This window comes from Suricata suricatta, chromosome 1 (genome assembly GCF_006229205.1).
Source record: "Suricata suricatta isolate VVHF042 chromosome 1, meerkat_22Aug2017_6uvM2_HiC, whole genome shotgun sequence".
Classification (NCBI taxonomy): Eukaryota; Metazoa; Chordata; class Mammalia; order Carnivora; family Herpestidae; genus Suricata; species Suricata suricatta.
Window position 1 is genome coordinate 55728104 of NC_043700.1, and position 18270 is coordinate 55746373.

An 18270-nucleotide genomic window follows, 5' to 3' on the forward strand; every position below is an offset into this window, starting at 1 on the left:
TTCCAGAAGAAGAAAAACATTACTTTTTGTGCTAACCTGACTCTAGTTAGCTGTAAAAGCGGATTAATTCATTTTCACAGTCAAATAGAAAGAGGATTTTCACACAGAAGATGGAGTCGGAGTCCGAGTCCGATGTGATCTGAAGCAGTACTAATCTGCACAGAGAAAACAATCAGGGACGACTAGAGCCATTCAGAAGGCTGCATTTGCTCGTTACTAACATTCCAGGGCAAGTAAACAACATACTACAATATATAAAGGACAATCCAAAACCTGTTTCAACTATACAACCACCCAGCCACATGCAAAACATACCAACAGAGGATTCACAGCAAGGGGATGGTGTTACCTCTTTTATGTAATTCCCTCAAGGGAATACAGTCTCCTCCCCCGTCATAAGGCAAATAGGGATCGGAAGAAGCATCCATGATTAGAATTTTTATAAAGAAGAAGAAAAAGGAAAAGGAAAGCTCGCTAGCTTAAGAAAACACTGGCATTTTTTCCACCCCTGCACCAGTAGGCGAGGGAGATGCCATATTTGATGAGGGTTAGAACTGTATGTAGTTCGACTCGCTGAAGCAACTGGGCTCTTCCACAGTGGATGATGTCATCAAAGGGAAATTATTGCAGCCTGGTTGCTAGTGGCTACAATCTAGCAAGGCTTAGAGGCGGAACAGCCTTCTTAATCAGGTCCTGCTACGTATGATGATGACTAAGCTCCAAGTGTAGCAGACAAAACTGGTTTGAGAATTTTAAAGCTCTCACCATGCAGCTTCTGGAACATCAGTGGCAACTATAGTAAAACAACAGAAACAGTATTTCATTTTCTTTTTAAAATAAATATAAGGGAAACCAAGTATTTAATATACAGATGTGAAAGGCAAATACTGGATGTAGACAATGCCTCTTTTCAATTCTAATGTAGAAAAATGGGAGAAACATACTAGTAAGATTGCATGACTTTATAATATAAATGTACTAATTATTATATACATACCAAAGGCTTCAAAAAAACTTGGTTTTAAAAGTCTATTCTTAATTATCTAAACTGTACTACAGACTTCTATTGTGGATTAAAAAATTTAGCAACTGAAAACGGCTGAAGAGTATTTTATCTCACTAATCCCCTCCAGCAGCCTCTTGTTTCCTTCCTTCAAGGAACTAGCCAATAAGACGGTCTAGCTTTTGAGAAGAAAACATACTAAATAACTTAGCTATTATTTGTAGAAACTATGCAAAAAGATATACTAGGTAGGAGATTTTTCTCTCTTATTTTTTTCCTACTTTTCCTACCTCACAAAAATTTGTGCTTCAAAAAAAAAAAAGGCTTTTAGTAAAATGTGTCTCCAAAGTGTATTCCATTGTTTCTTTCCTAAAAATTTTTATGGAATTCAGAAGTAAAGTAACTCTTTGTTTCAAACTGTCATTCCAAAAAAAAAAAAAAAAAAAATTGATGCTCGTTTAAGGAGTTCACATTTTTACAGCTACCTGAGGTGATTCCTCTAGACTAAGATATTCTCCTGAAGTAGCTATGTTTGCTGCAGTGCCACTAACGAAAAATGTGCTATCAATTAGAAGCAATTCCACAGGACTAAGAGGTTTGTAAAAGTTCAAGTCAAGACATTTATATGAGAAATGGGTTAAGAGAAGAAAAGAAAGGACTCAAGGCACTAAAGAGAAGGGACTAAGCTTTTCGGGATCTTTAAAAATTAGGTTAAATAAAGTTTTATATTTAAAGAAGTCTGAACCTCAGAAAGCTAGCCCTTCTTATAAAAGCTAACCTGAGATTTAAGAAAAAGGATTCTAGGAAAGGAATATAGTCTAGAATAAAGACTATCATAGGAGTATATATCTAATTCTGATTTGGGCTATTAACATCTATGTTATGACTGTGGGGGTTTTTTTTGTTGTTTTGTTTTCTATACTTTTCAAATTTTCTGATTTTTTTTTAAACAAGGAAAGCTTTGACAAAGAGCTAACTTAATTAACTAAATTAAGCAACTAAATTAAGCAAATGTAAATTTCTTCCTCTGTGGTCCTTTGGTATGCATATTCTACTATTGTAAGACTTTAAAATATATATATACTATATAGCATTTATGAATAACTTAGTTTTTGTGATAGTATTGTCCTACACCTTTCAGATAAAATGAAAATGTATCGGTAAGTTTTCCTGGTATTTGTAGGCACTCCCTTAACTTGTTTTTCCTGATTTACAACTTTGCCTTAAAGGAAAAATTAAAATTATAACTAGCTAGCAATAACTAGAGGAAGAATACCTTCCCTATAAAATATACTGACCATGTTGCATAAGGAAAAATTTTGTAGCATAAATACAATCTGAATTGTTTTTAAAGAACAAAACTTTTGTATATAAGTATGTATAATATACAATTGTATTTGTATAGAGTGAAGTCTAGAATGAGGAATTGTACGTGTATAGCATTAAGTCTAGAATGAGACACACCAAACTCTTGGTAATTGTTATCACTGAGGAAGGAAAGAGGTAGAAGTGGGGAGGATAGTGGTACATTTGGTTTTTACTATATATAGTTCTACAGTTATACTTTTTATACAAATATATTACTCATTTCTGAAATTTTTAATAATTATACCAGTTTTGTAATAATAAATTTGAAATTTGAAAATTTTTTTCAGAAGTAATCAAATCTCATACTTAAGAGATCCATGGCTGCCACTTTTGCTTAAAAGAATTACTACTCCGACTAAAGTGCTTTTCAACTGTACTTTAGAAAAGGACAAAGTAGATGGGAAGGTGTGGCCAAAGAGGACTTTGACACAGATTAGGTTATTGTCAGATTAATAAACTGAATTACAGTCAGCATGGAGCTCAAGTGGAAAGAGAAAAGATGACAAATTTAAGAATTCATAGGCACAGTTAGGGAGAGTCCCATAGGGGGATGATGTTTCAGACGGAACCTCTGAAGAATAAACACACTAAAATGGTAGCACAAAACAGAACTTAAAAATTCAGATGGGGATGATGCTTCTACTCTCAAATGTACCCTCAATTCTAACCCTAACCTTGATGTGGGATTCTAGGTAAACCACAACCTCTCTGAGATGTGTAAATCAGAGAGGCAGAATAGATGACTATAGTATTCTAACTATACATATGTAACTACATACATATGACTATAGTACTATATATAATGTTCAATCTTTAAGTCTCTTCTAACATACATGATCCAAGAAATCTACAACATTAGAAGTACTTACAAAAAAAATGAAAAATGACCTTATTTCTTCAACAAATATATAAGAAGACAAAAAAAAAAAGGGGAGTGGGGAGACCTATGGAATTTAAACAAGGGACGCCTGGGGAACTCAATTGGTCGAACAGCTAACTCTTGATTTTGGCTCAGGTCATGATCCCAGGGTTCTGAAATCGAACCCTTGTAGCTAGCTCCACATTGAGTGTGGAACCTGCTTAAATTTCTCTCCCTCTGCCCCTGCCCCTCTTCCTCCTTGCACACTTCTCTCTCCCTCTCTAATATTAAGCAACAACAATAACAAAAAAAAAAAAAAAAAAACAGGGGCACCTGGGTGGCTCAGTTAGTTGAGCATCTGACTCTTGATTTTGGCTCAGGTCATGGTCTATAGCTCATGAGACTGAGCCCCGTGTAGGGCTCTGTAGAGTCTGTTTGGGATCCTCTCTCCTCCTCTCCATGTGGCCCTCCCCTGCTTGTACCCCCTCAAAATAAATAAATAAACATTTTCTGAAAAGTGGAATTAAATTTAAAAAATAAAAAAACAAGTATTAAAAGATACATAAATTTAAAAATACAATTTTTATGAAACAATTAAAGAAATAAGAAATAAGAAAGATATGTGATTTTAAGCAATTATATTTGAGATGTGATAATGATGAGGGAGCCTAAGACAAGCTGAGGACAAAGCACAAGCTAACCACCTTCCCCCAACCCTCCCACCCTTGTGGGATATGTGTGACATTCCTCAGCCACTCCTGGCTGCCCAAGAACAAAAGAAAAGGAAAAACAAATTGGTTTAAATGACAGAGATCACAGTCAAGCAGGACTCCCCATCAGTTTGCAGTGGTTTTAATGATTTACAAGGAAAAAAGGCAATCTCCGGAAACCTATAGATTCAGTTTCCCAGAGCCCTAACATCACCCTCCTCTCCACAGTGATGTGGGAACAAAGGAAAGAAGAAAATGTAGATAAAATAAATTATTTATAACTTGTAGCCCATTGACAAATACTTGAGATAGGCAGAGTAAAACATTCCTTCAGGAACTCCCTACTGTCCTTATGTTAATGCTTTGCTAGAAGGAAAAATAACTTCAGTCCCACAATAGCAAAGCCTCCAGTACCTTGTGAGTCTTCTTTAGCATATGAAAGTCCTTCGGGGACTTTGGGTCTTTAACAATGGCCCAACTCCCAGATATATAATCAGTCATTCCTCACAACCCCAGTGCTGCTCTTCTTCCCCAAGAGTCCTGTCCTTGTGCTTTAAGAACCTTTTTGCACCTAAGACATCTCAAGTATTCTTTCTTGGCCATCAGCTCTGGACCCCTCAAAACCTCCTCAATAATAGCCTAAAAAAGAATTCTTATCTTTTAGAGATACATAATGAAATATATAACTGTGTAATAGTTAAAACACATAAAAACAGATTTTATTTAAGACTACTGCAAAAGGGGAAAAGAGATCTCAATACAGAATGTGGCTCAATTCTCAATACAATAAGAAATGGCGGGAATTCATAACCAAGGAGAAGGGTGGGGGGTTTTCAATGGATAGGGTAAGACGGATTCTGACTAAGTAGACCTAACAAGACTGAAGGCAGCACTGGGTGACAGGATATCACCTGGAAGACAGTGAGGAAGGCCAGGGTGTTGAGGTACAGGATTCTGGCTAAGCCAACTTGACAGGATTATTGCCCAAACAGAGCAGTACAAAAACATACACATAAGATCAACATTGAAACCTGGGTGGGAAGAGAATTCAAAGGTGTTTGATCAGGGTGAGACTCTATCAGTAAATTTATTTAAAATAATATTAGGTTTCCAATTTATTTCAAAATTATAGAAAGCAGTAAAGATAAAACAAAATTAGCCTTGAATTGATAATTATTTAAGTCTTGAGAACATAAAGTATATAATCTCTTCCCTGTACCTTTGCATATGTTCTAAATTTTCTAAAAGATACTATATTTAATGAAATGCTTATAAATCACTTACATGAGATAAAAGTTAACAAAAAATTACATCCTTGACTCAAACTAAATTATTACTATCAGAAGTGTCAGATTAACTTTAGTTTACATCCATTAAGTACAGCTGCTTTACATTTACATATGACACACTATATGGCATTAAACTTTAACTCTTACTGCCAATTTTTCTCCCTCAGCAAAAACATCAGAGGAAGAAAAAGAAAGAGCAAAAGCTCTCAAGAAAGAAAAAAGAAATCAATTCAAGCTATACTGACAGCTGCAAAGTTACTGCAGCGCAAAAGAAAAAGGACCTGGAAATTCTTCAGAAATGATGAGCCAGAAAATAAATGGAAAAAACACAGAATGGTTTTCCAACATTCAACCTCACAAACATAAAATGTTTCAGTTCTCAACATGGCTGTCTGATTACTCAATTAATGTATCATAAGATTAAAAATATGAAAACACCATACAGTGATCACTTTTTCAAATTCAGAGTCAAAAACAGCCAATACTTCTAATGCCTAAGCAACTCCTTTTCAAAAAATGTGCCAAGTATCTTGCATGTACACAAACAGGTACAAAGACTGAGTAAAAGACTATTTTAAGAGTTTTACGTTTTAGAATACTGAAATGCAAATATAACAATATTACATTAAGTGTAAACATGCTGAAATGCTCCAGTTAAATCATAAGCACTATCTGGGGCACATGGTGCCTCAGTAAGTTAAGCATCTGACTCGATTTCAAACCAGGTCAAGGTACCATGGTTCCTGGTTAGAGCCCCCTAGTTGAGCTCTGCACCTTACAATGGAGGGCCTGCTTGGGATCCTCTCTCCCTGCCCCTCCCCAATTTGTGCTCTCTCTCTCTCTCAAAATAAACATTAAAAAGAGATAAACAGTATCTAATTGGATTTTAAAAAGCTAAGTATGTAATTATGAGAGTATAAGCTAAAACATACCAATGCAGAAAAGCTGAAAGAAAAAGGATTTTAAAAACAGAGCATGTGATCCCTAATCCAGAGAAATTCAGGGAGCTATACTGATATCAAAAGACACTAAAAAAAAAAAAAAGATATTTTAAAGAAAATAATATAATTGGAAATAAAGAGAGTCATTTCAAAGTAAGGTGGTTCAGTTTATCAGGAAAATGTAACTTAATAACATGGAATCAAAGTATATAAAGCAAAGATTTACAGAATGACAAGTGGTAGTAGATTAGCCTACAAATACAGTGAAAACTTTTAATGTATCAATATAAAATACCTGATAGAAATAAACAAGGAGAAAGATCAGTAGGAAACTAGAGATTTCAAAAGTCGAGGATCAAACTTTACCTGATGAACACATAGAGAAAAACATTTACCAAAAGCTTCATGTTACATACATACCATAGGTGAAACATGGACAAAAACAGATTTTTCCTGGGCCACAATGCAAGTCTCAAAATATTTCAATACACTGATAGGATATGATGTATATTCTTTGACAACAGTGTTCTAAGTCAATTTGAGACACCCAGAAATTCCTCATATGTTTGGAAATCATGAATTATATTTCTAAATAACCTGTAAGTCAGAATAGGTATCACTATGGAACTTAGAAATGATTTCTAATTTGTGATAATGATAATGAAGGCACATGACATGGAGATAAAAGCTGTACTGGGAGAGACCTTTACAGCTTTAAATGTATCCACCTGAACAGAAGCTTAAAATTAAGAAGCTAACCTTATTTCAAGAAGCTAGGGAAAAAAATACAGCAAATAAACAAAAGAAAGTAGAACAAAATATGACCAGAAATTAATGAAGCAGAAAAACAAAAATAGGGAAAAAAAAACAACAACAACAACAAAGGCAGAGCTAGTTCATTGCAAACACTAATGATTGATGAATCTGCAGTGACAATAATTATAAGGTGAAATAGGAAAGGGGGTATGGCAGGGGAAAGGAGGAGAAGGAGAACTCTCCCAGTGAGAACAAATAATCATTAATAGGAAGAAAAAAGAAGACAAGACTATGGAAACCACAGGCAATCCAATGACTTTATGCCAATAATTTTTTTTTAAAAGAAGGTACATTTTGAAAAATTACAATTTATCAAACTCATCTAGAAAGAAACAGAAAATCAAAATAGTGCTATAACTATTAAGGAATTTGTAACATAATTTAAAACATTCCTATAAAGAAAAGTCTAAGCCTAGAGTTTCTTTGGCAAATTCTACCAAAAGTTAGGAAGAAATAATAATGCCAGCCTTTCATAAACCACTCCACAGAGACTGGAAGAAGGGAGCATCATCTACAACTCACTTAATAAAGGAAATAGAATATTAATACCAAAATGAGAACAGTATGACAAAGGAAAGCTACCAGCAATCTGTTAAGAACAGATGCAAAAATCCTAAACAAAAGCAAACGAAATCCAGCAATTTATCCATGAAAGAAAAACCCAAAACACTAAACTAATAAACTAATATGTCAATGAGCAAACTGAGTTCATATAGGAAATGCAGATTGGTTAAAGCATCTGAAAATCAACTCTTCATTAATAGAAAAAAAGGAGATAAAAATCAAATGATCATCTCAAAAACTGGAAGGAGAATGACAAATTCAACAACGATTCATGATTTTAAATTGTATACTCGTAAGTCAACTACAAATAGATGTTAACCTGTTTAATCTGATGAAAGATAACACAAAAATCCAGATTAGCATCATACTTAAATTTGGAGGAGAATACTTAATGGTGAAACTTCAGGATCAGAACAAGACAAAAGACACTGGCAATCATTTCATACAACAGTTTACTAGAGACAAGAGGTCCTAGCCAGTGCAGTTGAGCAAGGGGAAAGGAAAGGGGAACACTATAAAGATAAAGAAACAAAATGGTCATTATATGCCAATGATATGACTGTAATCTTAAAAGACATCACAGGGGTTCCTGGATGGTTTAGCCAGCTAAGCATCTGACTCTTGATTTTAGCTCAGGTCATGATAGCTCACAGTTTGTGAGATCAGGCCGCATGTCGAGCAAGGAGCCTGCTTGGGATTCTCTCTCTCTCTTCCCCTCCCTGACTCATTCTCTCTTTCTCTCTCTTTCTCTTTCTCTCTCTCAAAAAAGAAAAAAAAAAAAGCCATGACAAATAAATCATTATAATTAGAGTTAAGCAAGATTGATAATTTTTAAAAATCAATATTCAAAAAACTAAATTGCAAAATACACCAACAGACAGAATATATTTTTTAAATGTTTATATTTAAGAGAGCACGAGCAGGGGAGGGGCAGAAAAAGAGACAGAGGATCCAAAGCAGGCTCTGCACTGACAGCAGTGAGCCCAATTTGTGTGTGGGGAGGTGGGGGGTTCAAACTCAAATGTGAGATCATAGATCATAACTTAAGCCGAAGTTGGACACTCAACCGACCAAGTCACCCAGGTGTCCCCAGCAAACAGAATATTAAAATAAAAACAGCATTAAATAGCAGTAACATTAAAAAAGAAAATCCAAAACTGAGTGTAAAAGACAAATAAAGAAATAAAGAAGACAAAAATCATTAGGTATGACTAAAACTTTATTGGAAAACATTTAAAAAGACTCAAGTATAGAGAGAAGTATACCATGTTCATGAATTAGATTTAAACTGATCTAAAGATTCAATTAAATGCTAATCAAAAACCTAAAAGAGGATTTACCTCCATTTTTACTTTAGTCCATACTTTCTAGCAAGTTCTTCTTTCCAGCTTACCTTTCAAGTCAGACAAAAGACCCAAAGGGCAAACCATCCTGTGATGGGAACTCAAACTACCCTTCAAGCAATAACAACTGCCCTGACACAAACAAGACCCCTCATAATTGACATGAAGGCAACGACTGATCTGACCTTTACTGCCCACCTGCTTACATCCACCAACCTTTGTCCCCACATTTTTCTTATATAAACCTAAAAGTATTTTCAGCACTTTGGACACAGTCTTTGAAACAGTAGTCCATTGGTTTCTCAGTGTTGCCTCACTGAAATAAACTCCTTTCTTGTTTCACCATGACTGGTCTCTCTGTCTTGGAATTATGTCAGCAGTGAGTGGCCAAACGTGGTCTGTTAGGAAACTTTGGAGATAGCAGCTCTTGCACTGTTACAAACCCAACAGGCTTTTTTTTTTTTTTAAATGACAAACTATGCCAAATTTACATGAAAATAAAAAAGCCCAAGAATAATGAAAACAATCTTAAAGTGAGAAGATATGTTTTACCAGATCCTAGACCATTTTAATCAGAGTAACATTATAAACAGAATGTTTCTGGCATAAAGCTAAAACAAAAAACCCCAATCACATAGAATAAAGAGTTGAGAAATAGATCCTCATATATAAGAACCTTGATATAGTCTCAGGCATGGCCCTACAGAAACACTGGATAAAAAAATGATTTTCTGGGACACCTGGGTGGCTCAGTCAGTTAAGTGTCTGACTTCAGCTCAGGTCATGATCTCATGGTTCATGGGTTCAAGCCCTGCGTCAGGCTCTGTGCTGCCGGCTCAGAGCCCAGAGTCTGTCTGTCTTCAGATTCTGAGTCTCCCTCTCTCTCTGATCCTCCCTGGTTCATGCTATCTCTTTCTCTCTCTCTCTCGCTCTCTCTCTCTCTCTCTCTCTCTCTCTCTCTCAAAAATAAATAAAACATTAAAGTAACTTTTTAAAAATGATTTTCTTAATAATTGGCATTAGGACAACTGGTTGTTTATATGGGAAAAAAAAATTAAATGAACCCCAATCCATTCACTCACTCACTCACTCTCACACACACACACACACACACACACACACACACACACACACACGTTGGGAGCTATTTGAACTTACCATTAGAGTGAAAATTCCTGGTGAGGGTACAGCAAGTTTGTATGGTCTCTTGCCCCCAGATAGCTCACAAAATCTACCGTCTTGAATCTTTTCATTTCTGCTTGGACACCAAACCTCAGAGTGCTTTGCTGATTAGTGTCAGGAGCAGCCTGTCCCCCTGCCCTGTCCCTGAGGCATGATTGCACCTGGTCAGGGAAAAGATGAGTAAGCTAGATACACCTTAATGCAACATATGATTTTCTCCTAAACAATTAACTGATAACTGACAACCTTCTGGGCCTGAACGCCTTTGTCAAATTCACTACTGCAATAAAATGTACCGATCATCTTTGGGACTGTGAGAGCAGGCATTATGTCTCCTGAGACCATGTTTTTCTGGGAACTTTCTCTTAGAGTTATAAACAGCCTAATGACCCTTACTCATAAAAAACTGACCTTTACTAAATAATGCTGTTTGCCTCTTGGTTAAAGGTCGCTTCCTTAAGGCTAGACCTGAGGTTTTGTAAAAATACCTATGACAACATGAGTGCCTGTAGCTAAGTTTTCTATGACAATCATTACTACTAGAATTTTAACTTCTGCAGAACCCATGTCCTGGAAAATTGTAAAACTTATCTATGAGAAATCATTTACTGCTCTTGGTCCTTGTACCTTTTGCCATAAATAAAGCTTGAGAACCAGACAGGGCAGAGATGCCTGCCAGGATGGTAGAGTCACTTGCCAGATGGGCAGCGGTGCCTGTCTGGTGACCAGGATGAAACTCAAGGCTCTCTCACTCTCTCTCACCTACACTATCATCCTTCAGGGGAACCCTGGGCCTGCAGGAGCTGGACTCGGGCGTGCGCGCACACACACACTGACACACACACACACCACTCAGGTGATTATAAAGCTCTTACAAAACGATATAAGAAAATACACTGAGAACCTCAGGGGAGGGAAATTTTTCTTAAGACACAAAAAGCGTTAGCTATAAAGCAAAAGATGAACACAAAGGACATTACAGGAAGAACATTTGCTTTTAATTTGTTCATCATAATACTACGGACTGAATGTATCCCACCAAAACTTATATGTTGATGGTTAATCCCCAGTGTGACGTTATTTGGAGGTAGGACCTTTGGGAGGTGATTAGGTCATGAGGGTATTCAGAATGGAATTAGTGTCCTCACAAAGAGACACCAGAGAGTTCCCTCAAGGACACAACAAAAAGTGGCAGACTGTGAACCAGAAGCAGCCCCTCTTCACCAGACACCGAGTCTGTCTGTCCTTGCTCTTGGACTTCCCAGCCTCCAAAGTTGTGAGCAATAAAACTGAAAACCATGTCTGTTGTTTAAGCCACCCGGTCTATAGTACTTTTGTTATAGCAGCCCAAATAGACTATAACAGAAAATGAAACAGGACCCACAGAAGATATTTATAACAATATGACCATCAAAAAGCTTGTATATAGAAAATAAAGAACTTTTACAAATCTCTCAGGTACATCAATTGAAAAGCAGGCAAATGACTTAAATAAGTCTTTAAAAAACTTTTTAATAGCCAATTAGCATGAAAAATTGCTCAACCACCTTGGTAATCAAGGAAGTGCAAATTAAAACTGTTATACCCAAGTTTCCAATATTGCCGCAAAAAACCAGAGACCGCCAGGGAGACCGAGTCACGCATGCAAAAGCAACGGGCTTTATTACGAGTTTAGGCTGGCCGAGCCTAAGCTCGGGCTCACAGACTTTACCGGCGTAGTGGATCCATGCTGAGAGCCCCGAACAAAGGGGGGGGGCAGGGCTTTTATGAGTTTGGGAAGGGGGAGTTACATGAAATTGTGACATAGGTACAGTGATCCAATTATTGTTATACAATATTATTGACAGCAGGTTTAACCATTCACATTGCCTAGAGTATTTGTTACTTTTGGTGGGACCCAATCACAACATTTAGAAATCACAGAGTGGGCCCAGGACCCTTACGTGGGGTGTGACTAGTCTTAGCCTCCATCTTTAGGCCTGCCCTTAGAAATGTTAAAGGTGTTAGCTGGCCTTTCCTGACTGGGCGTTTCAAGGGTGGTCCCTCTTGCCTTAGGCAACGTGTGCCCTTCTATTGTCTCATGGAGTCAGTTTCAGACCTGCGTCCTTACAAAACCACAATCAGAGGGGCACTTGGGTGGCTCAGTTGGTTGAGCATCCAATTCCTGATTTCAGCTTAGGTCATGATCTCGCAGTTTATGGGTTTGAGCCCTGTATTGGGTTCTGCACTGATGGCAAGGAGCCGGCTTGGGATTCTCTCTCCCCCCTTCTCTCTGCCCCTCCTCTGCTCACATGCACTGTCACTCAAAATAAATAAACTTAAAAAGACACACACACAATCAGAATCCACTACATAGCCAACAGATGGACAGAGTTAAAAGTGTGACCAATATCAAGAGGCTGAGGAATGCAGAGCAAAGGAAGCTTCCATACATAGTTAATTCGAGTGTAAATTGGAACACCACTATTAAGAGCATAACCTATGCCCCAACAGGTTCACTCCAAATGAAATTTATGCACATATTCACCAGGATGAATGCAAAATATACAATATAGTACTGCTTATGCCCACCAAAAACTGCTGATAATTCGAAGACCCACAAATAGTAAGATAAACAGGTAAACTAGTATATCCATAAAAAAGAATAAGGTGGTCTAGAGCAACACTGCAACAAACATGTACTGCCTATGATATAAAAGAATCCTGAAAACCACGTTGCACAAACACAAGCAAGAAATACGTACTGTATGATTCCATTTATTTAATAATCTGTCATTTTCTAAAACAGGCCATGCTAAATTGTCATATTAAGGATGCATACTTAAATTATCAAGCCACAGAGTAAAGCAAAAAAGAAGGTGACTAGACAAAGAGAAAATGGTATTCATCCCTAAAGAAAAGAAAAGGGTTGTGACTGGGAAGGTACCCACAGGAGGCTTCTGAAGTACAGTAATGCTTTATTTTCTTAACCTGGTTGTGTTATAAAAGTGCCTTCTTTGTGATTACTCATTAAGCTGTATAATTAATGCTTTATGCATTGTTCTGATATGTGTTACATTTCACAAATCAAAAGTCTTTGAGTTAGAAATTTATCCTACCTTTAATTCTATTATGATCTAACATGGATTTTTGTTTTTTCCTTCCCTACCCTAAGTCATTCTAGTCTAATCTTATTTTAAAGTCTCAATTAGTTGCAGAAAACAAGTTTGTAAGTGTCTACACTGACTTTTCATTGTTCTATGCACAGCTTCTTCCAAGTAATTTCCTCTAAATGACAGTATTTTGCAACTGTTTACACAGATCCATAGACTCTCCACGGTTATATGTATTTACTTTCATGTATGATTTTACAGGCTTAGCTTGTAACTTCTGAAAGCTTTTACAAATAGAATTCTTAATTGGAACCACAACACAAAACATGATTTAACCAACTATTTTCTCAATTCTCCCAAGAACACTTCATAGGTAATGTCCTACATGCATAGGAGAAATGTTAATTTATTACCTCATGACATTGTGAGAGAGGTAGAATACACACACAAAAACTATGCACTGACTTGGGGAGCCTGGGTGGCTCAAAGCTTTCGACTCTTAATTTTGACTCAGGCCATGATCTCACCATTTGAGAGATCATGAGCAGAGCCCCACGTCTGGCTCTCCACTGACAGCACAGAGCCTGCTTGGGATTCTCTCTCTACCTATCTCTCTGCCCCTCCCCTGTGCATGTACGTGTTCTCTCTTTCAAAATAAATGAACATTTAAAAAAACTTATTCACTGACATAATTTTGGTTAACTTTGTGAACTTAAAACATATACATATTTTTAAAAATATATTTTTAAATATGCACATATATCCTTAAATTATTAAATATATATATATATTTTTTGCAGAGCAATGACACTAATTGTAAGGGAAATCTGCGGTATAAATCGTCAGTTCTATGTATCATAATCAAAACTAAGCCCACATCTTTCCAATGATCTTTCTGATAAGTCAGTGTTCAGCTGGCTTTCCACTGGTATTTTAAGCTATTTTTATCAAAATATCACTTTACAATACCAAGTTATTTTTCTTTGTTCATTAGTAACATCTTGAATTATAGCACTTAATAAACTTAGTATGGGTTAGTTTTCCCTAAATGCACTACCTTGCTCTTATACAAATACACAAACTAGGGAAGTCCCTTACTCCACACATATAGGTGAAGTAGGCTGCTCTAACTGAAATGGCCTGGAGACAGAGGTGCAGAAAATGTTTACAAGGTAGTTGGCAACAGAATGTAAAGAGTATCAAATTCATTAAGAATATGACACTGCTTAGAATAAGCATCACATGTGCCTCAGAATTATTTATTTCTAAAAATAATTCTGAGTAGACCATTTGAAAGTTTTTATGACCTTTTTCCAATAGACAGCTATTAAATGGTAGTGGTAGTAGTTTATTAACTTAATTTTAAGGATTTCTAAACTCTTTGCTGAGAAGATTCATGATGTAACCATTTCATGCTTTTTAAAGGTTTAATTGTAAAATGTTGCCAAATTCAAATTTAGAGCCAAGTGCCTCACTATTAGAACAACGTTATCAATGTTACCTGTACATGCCAGAGAAAACAACTAAGACTAAAATCAATTTCTCATCTACTAAAGACAACATGCACAAACATAATCTTTGAAATGCTGTAGCAAAGTCACATCATCCTAACGCAGCATACATTTCTTGGATTTCTGAGTTCTACTATAACTTTACACTCAGTAATTTCTTTTGCCTATAAATCCACATACAAGGATACTATATTTACTAAAAAATGACTCTTAGATTATTTTACTATTAATGCAGTTGATATCAAAGAATTTCATTATTCTTATTCACAGAAGGCAACCAACTCTACCTTAGCAGCATTCAGACTCTTTACCTTAGCAACAATTTAACCATGAATTTTCAAAACTTTGTATTCACTACACATGGACAGATATAATAAATGTCTTCTTCCCAGTAATTTTTTTCTAAAAATTTAGGATACATTCATGTATTCAAATATCACGCAATGGTTAAAAATTACTAAGATAAGCTTTTGTAACATAAGGCAATGTGCTTAATTGAAAAACTTCCCACCAGTACATCACATTACTAGCTTCATTTGATAGACTATGGAACTGGGGTGCCTGGGTGGCTCAGTTGGTTTAAAGTCCGACTTTGGCTCAGGTCATGATCCTGCGGTTCATGGATTCAAGCACTGCATTGGGTTCTGTGCTGACAGCTAGCTCAGAGCCTGAAGCCTGTTTCAGAGACTGTGTCTCCCTGTCTTTCTGCCCCTCCCTTGTTCATACCCTGTCTCAAAAATAAATAAACATCAAAAAAATTAAAAAAAAAAAAGAATATGGAACACTTTTCTCCCTTTTACCCACACCCAACCACCTCCAATCAATCAGTATGTCTGGTTGATTTTACCTCTAAATCTACTTTGAATCTGTCTCTCCATCTGTCACTATGACAGTCAGACACCATCATCCCTCTATTGAATGACTATATTCACCTCCCTACTCTCAATGCCTACCAATCCATTTGCTCACAGCAGTTGAATGATCTTTTAACATTACAAAGAAGGGTGCCTGGGTGGTTCAGGGTTAAGCATCCGACTTTGGCTCAGGTTCTGATCTTGTGGTCTGGGAGTTCGAGCCCCGCGTTGAGCTGTCACAGCACAGAGCCTGGAGCCTGCTTTGGATTCTGCATCTCTGTCTCTCTCTGCACCTCCCCCATTTGTGTGTGCGTGCGCGCGCGCTCTCTCTCTCTCTCAGAAATAAACAAACATTAAAAAATAAATAAAATAAAATAAAATTACAAAGATCAGGCGTCTGGATCACTCAGTTGATTGAACACTTTACTTTTGATTTCAGTTTAGGTCATGATCTCATGATTCATGAGACCAATGCCTACATTGGGCTCTGCACTGACTGCACGGAGCCTGCTTGGGATTCTCCCCTTTCTCTGCCACCTCCCTGCTTGTGCACCCTCTCTCCTTCTCAAAATAAATAAACTTAAAAAAAATAAAATAAAATTACAAAGATCATATTACTCCTTTGCTTCAAAACCCTACAACGGCTTCACATCACCTTCAGGAAAAAGTTCCAAAACTTTAACTGCATGATTTCAACCTTGCTTAACTACCTCTTCAGGCCCATCCCTCTATTTTCTACCTCTTCTTCTCCATTCTGCAGTCATCATTCATTCTAAAGCTCCAAGCTCCTTCTTCCCTGAAGGTTTTCTCACAAGCAGTTCCCTAGGCCTATTATACTCCCTGTACCCAAGCTCCCAGCACTCCCAAATCCCCCCTTCCCCTTCACCTGCCAGACTTCTCATTTTTCAGTTCTGACCTTAAGTGACATATCTTAGATTTCCTCACTTATGGGTTCTCACACCTACACTTTCCATAGCACTTATCATATCACAACTGTAATTGTTTCTTATGCAATTATTATTTATTTTAATGGTACTCTCTTTGGAGTACAAAGTCCATATGCGAATGTCTCATATCATTCTTGTTCACGGCTCTATCCTAAGCACTTAAAATGGTATCTGGCCGAAAAGGAGCCTAATAATTATTGATGAATGGAATATGCATAGAATTGAGTCTAGAAAAAAATACTAATCTTATCAGTTATCTATGGGTAATAGGATTAAGAATCATTTTCATTTACAACCTTCTATCTGTATCATTCACATTTCCTATAATAATCACATTTTGCTTTTATTATTTAAAAATTAACTCTTCCCAATTCATTTTTAAAAGTGAACCTAATTTTTTTTTCATTTTTTTAATGTTTTATTTATTTTTGAGACAGAGAGAGACATAGCATGAGCAGGGAGAGGCAGAGAGAAAGGGAGATACAGAATCTGAAGCAGGCTCCAGGTTCCGAGCTGTCAGCACAGAGCCCGACATGGGGCTCGAACTCACAAACATGAGATCATGACCTGAGCCGAAGCTGGACGCTTAACCAACTGAGCCACCCAGGTGCCCCAAAAAAGTGAACCTAATTTTGGACTAATTTTAGATTTACAAAAGAGTTGCCAAGACAGTACAAATAGGTCCCAAACACCTCCCACTCAGTTTCCTCAACTGTTAACATCTTATATTTCCATGTCATACTTGTCTAAACTAAGAAACTGACAATGGTACATCACTATTAAGTAAACTCCAGACCTTATCTAAATTTTACCAGTTTTCCGATTAATGTCCTCTTTCTATTCCAGGTTTCAATTCAGTACACCACAATGTATTTAGTTAACACATCTTCCTAAATTGGTCTATGACTATGACTATGGTCTATGAGTGAGTTACTTCTGAAGAATAGAATAGCAAAAGAGGTGAAAAATAGTAACTTGGCAGTGGAGACACTTGGCAAACACTACTGTAACCAAGTGATAAAAGTTTATATCACCAGTGATGTCATACGGATATTAAATACCCCTAATATGTGATAGGAAGAGCACTTCACCTTTGTGACAATTCTTTTCAAAGACCTATAATTCTACTCTAGCCACAATAGAAACAATACACAAACCTGGACTGAGGGGATATTTTGCAGGATACTTAACTAATCAAGGTCATGAAAAATGAGGAAAGCCTGAGAAATAGTGGGTCTAGCCCACCCTTAAGGGAGGAGGTAGGAAATAAACTCCTCTTCCATGAGGGTAGAATATTTATGTAAATTATTTGATTTTTTTTGGTTTATTTTCATTTATTTGGAAAGACAGAGACCATGCAAGTGGGGAAAGGGCAGAGAGAGAGAGGGAGGGAGAGAACCCCAAGCAGGCTCCGCACTGCCAGCACACAGCCAGATGCAGGGCTTAAACTCACAAAACTGTGAGATCATGACCTGAGGTAAGACCAAGAGTCCGATGCCAACCGACTGAGCCATCCAGGAGCCCCTATTTGGAATTCTTCTACAAGGGAGACTTGTCTCTTTTCTTCCACTTATTTATCATTTATATCAGTTTATATCATTTATGTCATATGTATGTGCTCATTTATATTTATTTTACATTTTGGTTATAACCCAATTGTACATTATTTATTTTGTTGCTTGAACTGCTCCAGTTTCGACCATTTGGGGTTCTTTCAGATTAGTTCTTGTGTTCTCTGGATAATCCCGCATCCTTCTGTTTTTTGAGCATTTCCTAACTTCTGGTACTACA

At 36.8% G+C, this 18270-nt stretch overlaps 1 protein-coding gene and 1 long non-coding RNA gene across 6 annotated transcripts in view; one reads left to right on the forward strand and one right to left on the reverse strand.

Annotated features, from left to right (window-relative positions):
- CLCN3 (chloride voltage-gated channel 3) overlaps window positions 1-18270 on the reverse strand; it is an 87308-nt gene that overhangs the window by 49534 nt on the left and 19504 nt on the right. The window contains exon 1 of one of the 4 annotated variants that reach the window (XM_029938841.1): window positions 350-570. The exons of the other annotated variants lie outside the window; for them this stretch is intronic. Within the exon in view, the coding sequence (XP_029794701.1) occupies window positions 350-428 (79 nt within the window). The 5' untranslated portion in view covers window positions 429-570. Of the gene's footprint in view, window positions 1-349; window positions 571-18270 lie in introns of those variants that run through there. 4 annotated transcript variants of the gene reach the window in all.
- LOC115291447 lies at window positions 667-5669 on the forward strand. 2 transcript variants are annotated; one of them, XR_003908451.1, is made up of 3 exons: window positions 667-946; window positions 1485-1598; window positions 5397-5669. It is a non-coding gene; the product is annotated as an uncharacterized LOC115291447 (long non-coding RNA). The 2 variants fall into 2 exon arrangements; XR_003908453.1 differs by lacking the exon at window positions 1485-1598.